General features: G+C 32.9%; 1 protein-coding gene across 1 annotated transcript; it reads left to right on the plus strand.

The window, feature by feature from the left end:
* Nucleotides 1–3,653: 3,653 nt before the first annotated feature.
* LOC105670125 (ABC transporter G family member 23-like) lies at nt 3,654–12,502 on the plus strand. Its single transcript, XM_067351505.1, has 15 exons — nt 3,654–4,320; nt 5,021–5,265; nt 5,423–5,600; nt 5,684–5,777; nt 5,924–6,136; nt 6,226–6,338; nt 6,552–6,783; nt 6,905–7,082; nt 7,310–7,425; nt 7,507–7,583; nt 7,647–7,735; nt 7,838–8,014; nt 8,104–8,190; nt 8,498–8,500; nt 11,649–12,502. The coding sequence occupies exons 1-15, from the start codon at nt 4,217–4,219 to the stop codon at nt 11,858–11,860; spliced, it is 2,118 nt and encodes a 705-aa protein (XP_067207606.1). The 5' UTR covers nt 3,654–4,216; the 3' UTR covers nt 11,861–12,502.
* The last annotated feature ends 134 nt before the right edge of the window (nt 12,503–12,636 follow it).

Here is a 12,636-nt window from a genome sequence, read left to right on the forward strand (position 1 = left end):
CGCTTTTCGATGAGTGTTGTAGCGGGAGGCCAGCTGATTTCGCATATAATAGCGAATTCCTCTCGGAGACACTGCACTATCGACAATCCTAGTTTTCAAGCTTTGGGAGAGAATAATTTTGGGCGAGATAACATTCGTCTACGTGTGGGGAATATAAGCGAATCTTGCGATTAAGCGAGCTATTGAGGTAAGCTCTTCTAACGAAATTTTCACATAGTTGTAAAAATCCAAAAATATATTTTTATTAGAGCGATATCGCGGTTCGTGTTTGTTCGTCAATTTTTTGGCTTATCGAAATTTTCTGAACAAAGTGTTTTGTTATATCTCTAGAAACCGAAAATTCTTTTTCTTCTTTATACAGGGTGTCCCAGACTTACCGAATAGAGGGTAGGTATTGACGTAAAACGCGATAGGTCATACCTCGCAGTGCTTATATCGATTTTCTATCGCCGGAGGGCGCGACGCTTCACGCTAGTGCTTGACAGTTCCGCGCGCATGTCGTGATTTCGTGCAATTCGGTGAGCGATCAGTCCGTCCTTTTTTGTCGGTCATACGAATGTCAATGTCGCGAAGAAAGTGTCGAAAAGTGACGCGACGATAGCCTCGCCACACACGTGCGCGAAAACGCATCGCGGATTAAACGCGAGATGGATAAATCAATCGTACGCGGAGTACTGGCCCGTGCACTGGCCGGCGAAATCTCCGGCGGATCGGACTCCATTTTTCCTGTGGAGTTTTTTATTGTGAAACAGTGAACGCGTTATACGAATCACAAGTGAATGCGTTAACAATCGCGAGAAACGCGCTCGATCGTTGCGCGATGCACGGGGCTCCTTTGATGTGCGATGTTCCTGAGCGCGGGAAAATTCAGCGCATCGATTGGGGAACTTTTACCCTTCATAACGCCGAAATTATGACACCCTCGACATTTTGCCAAAGGAACTTTCGTCTCAGAACAACGTCAGGAGTCTACCCTGAACCGGTTATTCGGAAAGTCTGGGACACCCTGTAGTCGTCGCTCTTTGAAATCTTTATTCTGAGCCTCTGAGCAGATTTTGTGTTTCTCATCCAAATATGGCGGTATTAGGTAATTTAAAGTATTAGGTAAGTATGTGTGCATTCGATATTTATTTTGGAAAAAGAAAGTTTCGGTTTTGAAGGATTTTTATTATCCTAGTCCCAGCATCTAATTTGACATATTAGATGCGTTCGGTTTCTATTAAAAGAAAATGTTTTGTTTTCGAGGTTTTTATTTTAATCCAGAGTTTAATTTCCGATACCTTCTTTGGTTTTTGCGGACTATTCGTGAAAACGTTGCATAAAAAAAGAGTGTGTATAACCAAGGTCATAGTAAGTCGTAGTATTAGGTTATTAAGATTTATGAGTGAATAATAATTTAATGGTGATGAAATATGCATGATAAAATCATTTCTTATTTGAGCTGCTCAGAAGCCGAAATGACCAACTCTATTTTTTGCCATTTTTGCAATTTTAATACCAAAGAGCATTATTGTTGCTTTTTATAAATAAAATTAATTACCTTGATGATTGAGGGGTCAAAGAACTCACCCAGCGCACGAAATCCTGTAAAAGTATTGTCCAAACGTCTCAGAGCATGAAAATTTTGAAAGTCGCAAAATTTATTTTTTTTAAATATACGCTTATAGAGAATGACGAGGCGAAACTTTTTTCTATTTGCAGTTTTTTTGTTTGATGCTTATTTTTAATAATAAAAATAAAAAACTGAAAAATTTTTATCCCCAAATTCAATAAGACTTTAAGATATAAATCGTCGTAATTTGGCCAAATTTTGTTGAAATTGTTTGAAATTTGGTATACGCATGCAATACAGTCTAGCGATGCCTACAAAACAATATAGAAGCTGAAAATCGCTTATTGTTTAATAATAATTAATTGCAAATTGAGGCTAGTCGGTAATCATGTTTTTTTAGTTTTGCCGACAAAAAGTATCGAGGGAACTTGAAATTTGAAACAATTTCCAGTGAGACATTTGTTCCTCACTATTGAAGAAAGGTTTCTGGAAATTTTCAGAACGATTCATTGAAAATTTGCGAAAATATGCATTTTATAAGAAAACATGCGACGCCGCCAATGATAGCTCCATGAGCGCTGAGCACTATCAGGTAGCGTACTCGCCATTCGGCATTCCACTCAATTTTATAATAATTTTTTAAAACTTTAACTATTGTTATTCGTTAACTTACTATCGTTCTAGAGACCGCGTCTCTGGAGTGTATGTAAAATATTTCGAAATAATAATAATAAAAGTATTTAATTAAGAAACCGTATAAATAATAGTTCCTTATTTCGATATTTCGTGGTGAGTGGGCGATTGTTCAAATGTATAACCATTAAAAAATCATTATAAAATCGAGTCCTGGAAAGCCAAACGGCGAGTACGCTGCCTGATGGTGCTCAGCGCTCACGAAGTTATCATTGGCGACGTAGCACGTTTTCTTATAAAATGCATATTTCCGCAAATTTTCAATGAATTAATCTGAAAATTTCCAGAAACCTTCCTTGAATAGTAAGGAACAAATGTCTCATTGGAGGTTGTTTCAAATTTCAAGTTCCCTCGATATTTTTTGTCGGCGAAACTAAAAAAACGTGGTACCGACTGGCTTCAATTTGCAATTAATTATTATTAAACAATAGGCGATTTTCAGCTTCTTTATTGTTTTGTAGGTATCGCTAGACTATACTGAATGCGTATACCAAATTTTAAACAATTTCAACAAAATTTGGCCAAATTATGACGATTTATATCTTAAAATTTTATTGAATTTGGAGATAAAAATTTTTCAGTTTTTTATTTTTATTATTAAAAATAAGCATCGAACAAAAAAACTGCAGATAGAAAAAAGTTTTGCCTCGTCATTCTCTATAAGCGTATATTTAAAAAAAATAAATTTTGCGACTTTCAAAATTTTCATGCTCTGAGACATTTGGACAATTATTTTACAGGATTTCGAGCGCTGGGCGAGTTCTTTGATCCGGGCCCTCAATTCTTATCAATATGACTAATTTTTTTTATTGCTAATGAATATAATTTACTTTAGAAGCCGTTCCATTGACAGTAACTTTTTTACTTTCAATAAATTTGATAATTATTAAAATAGCAAAGAATAATAATTTTGACAAAATGATAAAAATAGTGTTTCTTCAATAATAATTGTCAATTCAAGGAAACGTTTTCGTATTTCTTTGGATTCGTCATTTGATTCAAACAAACTTTTTTTTTAAATTTTTAAAATATTTTCCATTTTGCTATATGTAATATTTTCTAATTTGCTATTTGCTGTTTTGTATTACTTAACCCTCTATGGGCCCGTGTAACTTTCAGGTCACATTTCACGCTTAAGTTTTCATAGACACGGTTTCAAACATTATAGGCCGCTGTGACTTGAAAGTCACATAGTGTAATTACTGCAATAAAATTGTTTGAACCGAAATTTTTTGTTCTCATTTGCATATATAGGTTTATAATTGCTGATTTTTTGTTCCACTATTTTTTTGGATTTAAAACAAAAATTCGGCCCATAGAGGGTTAAATCAGGGCTCGGAATTGTTTCATCTTTCCGGCCGATTCTCGTGGTATACGCCTCCTTTCCTCTCTTTACCGCGCGCGCGGCAGCCGCTAGGGCCAGCGCCGCCGAGCATTAGGAGCGGCGCTATCCGATTACTGTTAAAAAAATTTATTAAAAATATTTTTTTTCTCAATAGCAATAGTACCTCTTGGGTGACGTGGAAATCTATTGAAATATTTTCACATAATAAATTTAAAAATAAAAAAAATATTTTTAATAAATTTTTTTAACTTTTAATGATCAAGGGAGAAGAACCTAACATTTAACGAATAGCGCCGCTTCTAACGCTCGGCAGCGCTGGCCCTAGCGGCTGTCGCGCGCGCGGTAAGGAGAGGAAAAGAGGTGTATACCATAAGAATCGGCCGAAAAGATGAAACAATTCCAAGCCTTGACTTAAATTAATGGTTAATAAATAATAGTTGCAAAAATAAAATTCACGCGATAAACTAATCTTTGCTGAAAGGATATCGTAGTCTTCTTGACATATTTTCAATTTTTTATAGTAACATTTCCAATGACTAATTGTTCGAAGATGCTTTTAGATTAATTTCAATAAAAATTCTATTACAGTTTGGTCGTAGCACGAACAATCCTCGCCGTTTCGCAAAATGATACAAGAGGAAGCAGTGGTCCTAAGGAACGCCGTGAAATATTATGGAGCAGACAAGCTGGTGTTCACCGGCCTGAATATGACAGTATCTAAAGGCTCCATGTAAGTAATTGTTCAAACAATGATTAAACAATGTAAAAAATTTATCGTTTGTCAACATGATTGAATTCTGTTTTAAATAAAGTTGTTAATTTAAATTTTTCAAAAAAAGCTCTGAAAAAAATGCTGTTTAAAATTAAAAAAGCATGTTGCAATCATCACAAAGATGATAAAGATGATTATATTGATTCATAAACTTGCGATAGTATTTGCGATTTTTTTAAATTATTTGACAAATGCGATACATTTGCATACAACACATTTATATCAATTTAATTTATATCAATTTTTATATCAATTTAATTTATATCTTATACTTTTATATCAATTTAATTGCTTTATCCTTTGACTTGATAGAAACGATCTGTAAATTATAATCACGTACTTTCCTACAACATTCCGTTGATTAACACGTCAATTGCTGCATTGTTTGTGTTACCACACACATTTATTCTAGAAATAGAGTAAATTTACATCTCTTTAACATAATTTTCTACTATGTTTATGTAGGAGACGCGCCTCTGCACGTCAGAAACGGACGAAGCGGTAGAGTAGTGTTGTCGAAGGACCGCTCTAAAGAAACGTTTTTTTTGTGTAATAATTGCTTCTTGTGTAATCATAATTTTGCAAAATACTTTCTTATTCATTTTTTCTCTATATATTTATTTTCTTATTACATCTGGTTTTTTAATGTATCAAACAGATATGGATTGCTGGGTCCTTCCGGATGCGGCAAAACCACGTTGTTGTCATGCATCGTGGGAGTTCGATGTCTCAACAGCGGCGAGATTTGGGTTCTGGGAGGAAATCCAGGTAGCAAGGGTTCCGGAATACCCGGACCTCGAGTGGGTTACATGCCGCAACAGATCTCCTTGGTCGAAGAGTTTACCACGAGCGATGCCCTCTACTACTTCGGCAGAATCAATGGGCTCGAAAACAAAGAGATTGGTAAGATGAAAATTGCTTAGGAAAAATATCAAGATTATTGCGTAAGAAATGTAGCATTTTGCACCTCTTTTTTTCTAAACGATCTGCGTGTCTTTGCATCTGTTGTGTTCACGTAATGTAAATCATTTTGCGATAACTGCAATTTTTTCTTTCTAAGACACAAGACAGAGGTTTCTCTCGGAATTGCTCCAGCTACCCTCGGCAAATTGTCTGGTAAGAAATATGAGTGGCGGCCAGCAAAGGAGAGTTTCATTCGCTGCCACTTTGATCCACAAGCCCGAACTTTTGATTTTGGACGAACCCACTGTGGGGCTGGATCCAATTCTAAGGCAGAAGCAAGTAGATTTTACTTTTTCTTTAGACGCAATGAACCAGAAAAGATAGGAAGAAAATATTTGAATATACATTTTGGTTGCAGCATTTGGGACTACATGATAAGGCTCACGCAAGAGGAGAGCATTACGATATTAATCACAACGCACTATATCGAGGAAGCTAAGGATTCCGATAAAGTGAGTCTTATTTTAATCGAATCCCATTATTTTTATTGATAGTAAAATTGCAAAAAAAATATTTTATGCATTTGAAGCAACTATTCTTTTTACTCAATAATACAAATCCTAATTTGATAGTAAAACTGTATTTTTCACGCATGCAGATCGGTTTGATAAGACGTGGTCAATTGTTGACGGAATCATCACCAGATCAATTATTGGACCAATTTCAATGCTCATCTTTGGAGGAGGCTTTCTTGACATTGAGTCGGACACAAGAAAATATGGCAGTTACGAGTATCACTGAGACTTATAGATCCATAGTAGAAAATACTAAAAGCGATGTTTTGTGTCAAGATAAATGTAGGCGAACAAAGGTAAATATAAAACGATTTGTTATTCTTATTATTATATTATTATAAGATATGATATAAATCAATATCATTTTATTGTACAAACAAATCAGCTTGTTAAAGATAAAGCGGCATATAAAGCGAATGCGAAATATAAGGTTTCGCGATCGAAAAAATTCAACGCTTTAATGAGGAAAAATATAATTCAATTTTTACGTTATTACTCGTAAGTATTTACTAATATTTTTACTAACGTTTTTGTATTAAATATATTTAAAAAAGACTCCGATTGTTCTTATTCTGAGTTTTTCTATTTTTAATATATTTTTAATAATAATATTAAATTATTACATATATAAAATATTTTTTTTAAATATTTCAACAATAAAATTTGCACAATTTTTTATAACAATAATTAATAATTTGATATATTTTTTAGAGGGTTAATTTTTGTGATTATTTTTCCGATAATACAATTCAGTATATTTTTTGCTGCAATCGGTGGCAACCCGAAAAATTTGACGATTGCGATTGTCAATGAAGAAGCTGGCAATTGCAATTATGGCAGTAACTTCGGTAATGTATGGTACAATGAAAAGGATTTCGTGTGTTACTTTGCCAATCTTAGCTGTAAATTTTTGCACAGTTTTGACGATTCTCTCGTAATAAAGGTACGATAATTTAAAAATTAATATTGTAATAAATATATTTATTAGTAAAATAAGCATAAATATTATTTTAATACGTTCTTTAAATAAGAAAACGTTGTTATTACTTATATTTTATTTTTAGAAATATTATAATGACTTTTCCGATGCAATGATTGGTATGCTCAACGGAACTCATGTTGGTATAATGCACTTTAACCAAAATTTTTCTGAAGCTATGCAGACACGAGTAAAATACTTTATTAATACTGAAGAAGCCGATATTCTCGCGAGTGAGATTACAGTTAGTCTCGACATGAGTAGTATGTATATACATTATATAAAAATTTTATATCAAGTTTAAGAAATTTTGATTTCTTAAAGAAATTATTTTAAATAGAATATTAAAAGTTATATAAAAAAATTCAAAATATTAAAAGATCCAAACATATTTCAAATTTTAAAAGTCTTAGTTAAGCATGCAATTTAATTAATGGTTCAACATTAACAGAGTAATAAATATTTAAATTTCCAATGGTATTTGTTACAGGTACAGCAATCGGGTCTTATTTACAAAGAAAGCTATATGATAGTTTTGACGAATTTTTTGAAGATACCATGAAAATCTGTGGATTTTCACAAAAATTTGCTTCTTTGCCTATTCGAGTAAATTATTTTATTATGTTTGGTCATAATTTATTACGTAAGATAAACAAAATCAGAAAATAAAATTTTGATTTATTTTAGTTCGAGGATCCGATTTATGGTGCAAAAGACACTACAAATGCATTTAAACGCTTTTTGACACCATCCATAATGCTAATGTAAGTAATCTAGACTAAAAAATATATTTAGTTCTTTTTGCTAGACCATTTATGCTTTTTCAGAATTGTCTTTTTTTTGGCCATCACACTCTCCACCGCTCTGATAATCACAGATCAAACAGAGGGTATGTGGAACCGGAGTCTGGTTCATGGTAATTTGACGAACAGTTCTTAAAATTATTTTGTTTTATTATTATTACTTTTTCATGTATTTCTCATCATAATAATTACATAAATATAAATATATGATATAGGAGTTACCACTGCGGAAATCTTACTGGCTCACGTTTTTACTCAGATTATCCTTGTATTTATTCATGGCACCTTAATAATATACTTTAGTCTTTTCGTATGGAATGTAGAATGTAAAGGATCGATATTCAACGTTATCTGCCTTGTATTTCTTTGTGGTTTTAGCGGACTGATGTTTGGTAAATATTCCACACAATATCTCAAAAAAGCTAGTAACAACAATTAAGAAATTGCCTATAATTAATTACTAATGTTAATATATTTTCAGGTTTCTTGATTTCTGTCATGTGCACGAGTCATACTACGGCAAACTATATTGCAACTGGAAGTTTTATGCCGGTTATGCTGTTGGGCGGCAAGTCTTTTTTTTTTTCTTTATTTAAAAATAACACTTTATGTTAACTTAATATTGTCTAATATATTATTAGTAGCTATGAGAGTCGGAGCTGGGATTTATTTTTGCTCAATTTTTCTTAACAGCAATTTATTAATATACATTTCGACCACCGGCTTTGACATGTATTGTCTTTCAGTTACTAATAATATATTATTGAATAATAGAAGAGTCTATAATATAATTTTTAATTTATTGATTTAATGTTGTCTGATTAGTTATTTCTCAAACTTTAAAATTCTTATCTTATGTGACATTCCATATACAGGGTGTCTGGCAATAATTGCCCCACCGGTCATATACAGATAGAGGAGGTCAAATCGAGTAGAAAAGTCCTTTACCATTTTTTAATTTTCATAATAAGTACTGAGTAATTAACGAAAAAAGATCGGCGAATCCGCGCGAGTAAAGCGCGCGCGGTGAGAAGGACGTCCCATTGCTACGCGATCACTAGGACACAAGGATCTAGCGTTACGCGCCGCTCGTATGTTGCCATTGTCATTTGTAGAGCGCTCCTCCCAACGCTTCATCGCGCGCCTAGTGATCGCATAGCAGTGGGATGTCCTTCTCGCTGCGCGCGCTTTACTTGCACGGATTCACCAATCTTTTTTCGTTAATTACTTAGTACTTATTACAAAAATCAAAAAATGGTAAAGGACTTTTCTACTCGATTTGACCTCCTCTACCTGTATATGACCGGTGGGGCGATTATTGCCAGACACCCTGTATATACAGGGTGTTTTATAATGTCCGTGCCAACGTTCGTGTACGGATAGAGCGCGGTAAACTGAATAGAAAAGTCCTTTACCGTTTTGCAATTTTTGCAATAGTAATTGAGATATTAATTAAAAGGGATTGACGAATAATCGCGTGTTGATCGCGGCTAGATCGTAGGCTGTACGCTTTAGGCGTGACAGCAATGAGAATCGCGTGGCAACAAAAAATAACAACGCATATCACTCCTGCTCTCGCTACGTCTTATTTTTCGTTGCCATGCGATCCTCGTTGTTATCATTTAGAGTGTACAGCCCACGATCTAACTACGCGCAACGAGCGATTATTCGTCAATCCCTTTTAATTAATATCTCAATTACTATTGCAAAAATTGCAAAACAGTAAAGGACTTTTCTATTCAGTTTACCGCATTCTATTCGCACACGAGTGTTGGCACGGACATTATGAAACACCCTGTATATATATATATATATATATATATATATATATATATATTGTTGCGTCCTCGCCGTTTTGATTTTCGTCGTCCGATATCGCGTTTGACAGCTGATAGAACCGCGATCGATATATTGATTTGTGGAGTTAATAAAAGAGGATAGTTGCTAAGAAATAGTAAATGTTTAACAGTTACTAGGATATTGTAAATAAACAAGTTGTTGCTAAGAGAATGTAAACAAGGAGACAGATGTCAGATTTTCGGGAGCTGCAGAAAAGTGCGGACGTGTTTCTGCTAGCTCAGCGGTGTACCATTAAAACGAGCTTGTTCTGTGTTTTACCCTTCAGTGGTTGAGTGAAATAAAGTTCTGTTGTGTTCACAAAAAGTGTTCTTTCTTTCGTGCGTGCCGTTTGTGACGGAAAGACCGTTCGCGGACGCAACAATATATATATATATATATATATATATATATATACACAGGGTATTCCCGGGTTAAATGGCCAAACTTAAAATACGTATTTAGGACCTTAAAAGAAAGAAAATTTTCCTTTGAAAGAATGCTCGCAAACGCTTCGTTCAAGAGATATTGACTTCTTAAGTTACAGAACTTTTAGGAATGTTTAATGTCGAAATGTCGCTTTTTGCTTTGTTTTGAAGATCCTAAATCATTGATAGGCTTATGTTCGCACTGTAAACAAAGCTCCTTTTATTCGTACAAAATAATAAAAACCAATAATAAAAACTAATCGCAAAACACTCTCCTCCGTTCCTTTGAGATGGCACGGAGGCTGATGCCGGAAATAAATGCTGGACACGTTGAAGATGGTATGGATAACGTCCATCAGCTGAAAGTGTCTTCCATATGATTGTAGATGCAATTCCTAATTCACAACCAGATTTTCGGACACATGTTGATGAGTTTTGGTCAAAATGCTGCAATATGATGGCTGTTCTTCTTTTATTCTACAGCGGGGCACCATATTAAATGACCCAGTTTCTTTCAATCGTTGAAATGTTGAAGAAAATACAAACTTATTTGGCAATTTTCTGTTCGGAAATCGCGCGGCATATTCACGACGAACAGCGTTAGCATTTCCGTCACAAAATCCATATAAATAAACCATATCGGCATATTCACTATTAGAATACAAACGAGGCATAATTGCATTGATTTAATACAAGTTTACCCTACGAAAGCATTCAATGGACTAAAAATTATTTTGTACGAATGAAAGGAGCTTTGTTTACAGTGCGAACATAAGCCTATCAATGATTTAGGATCTTCAAAACAAAGCAAAAAGCGACATTTCGACATTATACATTCCTAAGAGTTCTGTAACTTAAGAAGTCAATATCACTTGAACGAAGCGTTTGCGAGCATTCTTCCAAAGGAAATTTTTTTTTGTTTTGAGATCTTAAATACGTATTTCAAGTTTAGCCATTTAACCCGGGAACACCCTGTATATATACATATGTGTGTGTGTACATAAGAGAGATGTCATATTTTAATCAAACAACTCAACTATTACATAAATGATAAGGTTATGAAAAAATTAATATTTAACAAATATATTATATAGATTATTATCCATAAAACATTATAAGGAATTCAGTAATCCTTACGAGATGATATTGAAACCTGTTTTGCTATAATTACAACATATGTCAAGCTTTCTATTTATTATACATGCGCACACACACTTACATATGGAATTAAGTAAATGTCCCATTCATAGTTTTAAAAGTTTTTTTTAGTTTTTTACAATCCAACTTTTATTTCTGCAATTCCGACTTATTAATTTGTGTTCTTAATCAAATCCAGTCTTGATTTGGAGTAAAATCATACATCCATTTACAAAAGATAAATTTGATTCTCAATCTTCAAATAATCTTACTATTAAAAAACTAGAACTTTCTTAATTTTTTTAAAATCTTACAATTAGTATTTACAAAATATTTGGATGAATTGATTAAATATTAGAGAACACAAAGTATTCTATAATATTTTAATTTTTAATTTAATTTTATTTTTAATTTTTTAATTTTTAATTTTAATATATATGAATATATACACGAGTCACTTTTTGTGTATATGTATATACATTTATCAAACTTAATATATTAACGAGATCTTTTTAATAAAGAATTGTTAATTTATATTAATTTAATTTTTACTCTAACTTATTTATATAATTAATTATATAATGAATAATATAAACTCTAATTAATTTATGGTAATAAATGACAGGTATGTGGCCGCTAGAAGGATCGCCAGAAGTAGTCCGCTGGATCAGTTATGTTATGCCGACAACTTTGCCCGTGATATCTCTGAGAGCAGTGTTAGAGAAAGGTTTTCCCATATACGAGTTCGAAGTTTACAGCGGCGTACTACTAGAATTAATATGGATAATTGTACTGTTTATTGGTTGCTTAAGCGGCCTAAAATTCAGATCCTCGTAACATCACTTAGAAATTAAAAAAAATTTATTTCAAAAAAAAAAAAAAGAAAACAATAATGTCTTGCCTGATTGGATATGGTTTTTAATGGTTTATAACACTATAATAAAACATTTAAAAAAATAAATTTTTTGAATTTTTTCTATTCTCTTAATTTTAATAAAAAATAAATAATAAATAATTTCAAAATCATTATAAGATATAAGGATTAGGCTAGTATAATAATATCAAATTAATATATATATTAAAAGGCATCTCAAGCCATCGCTGGGATGTTAGTGCGAAAGTTATTAATATTTTTATATATGTAGAAAATTAATTCGTCTACTAGAGACATTATTCTAAATAAATTATTTATTAAAATAATAATTAATGTAATAATTTAAATCGCCGCTCTACACAAAATTGATATGTGAAATAGCTTCCTCAATAATAATAAGTTATTCCTACTTCTTTCGAAATCTCTTCTTTTTTCTTAAATAACTTGACATTCTTTTATATACTTAAGCATAAATTGAATTGGCATTGGAGTATCAAGGTAACTAAAACAGCATGCGAATATTGAATATACTGTTTGCCGTGTGAGAAATTGAATAACAGAGGACCCTTTGACTGAAGATATAAAGGCTCATCAAGATATTTAAGCTGTGCGTAGAATGCACCGTGCGATACGGCTGAAACTTTGCAAGTACGATCAGGAGGAACTCGATGCGGCCACTAAAATCCCGAACCCATGGTGCCCGGATAGAAAAACAATCCTAGAAGATTTTTCCTCCTGT

The sequence above is a fragment of the Linepithema humile genome, chromosome 3 (genome assembly GCF_040581485.1).
Source record: "Linepithema humile isolate Giens D197 chromosome 3, Lhum_UNIL_v1.0, whole genome shotgun sequence".
NCBI lineage: Eukaryota > Metazoa > Arthropoda > Insecta > Hymenoptera > Formicidae > Linepithema > Linepithema humile.

Excerpts from the sequence above, each read along its gene's own strand:
- LOC105670125 (XM_067351505.1), top strand. The coding sequence starts at position 4,217 with ATGATACAAGAGGAAGCAGTGGTCCTAAGGAACGCCGTGAAATATTAT. Across the intron at positions 5,601-5,683 it reads GATCCAATTCTAAGGCAGAA|CATTTGGGACTACATGATAA; the intron begins GCAAGTAGATTT and ends TTTTGGTTGCAG. Across the intron at positions 8,015-8,103 it reads TTTTAGCGGACTGATGTTTG|GTTTCTTGATTTCTGTCATG; the intron begins GTAAATATTCCA and ends ATATATTTTCAG.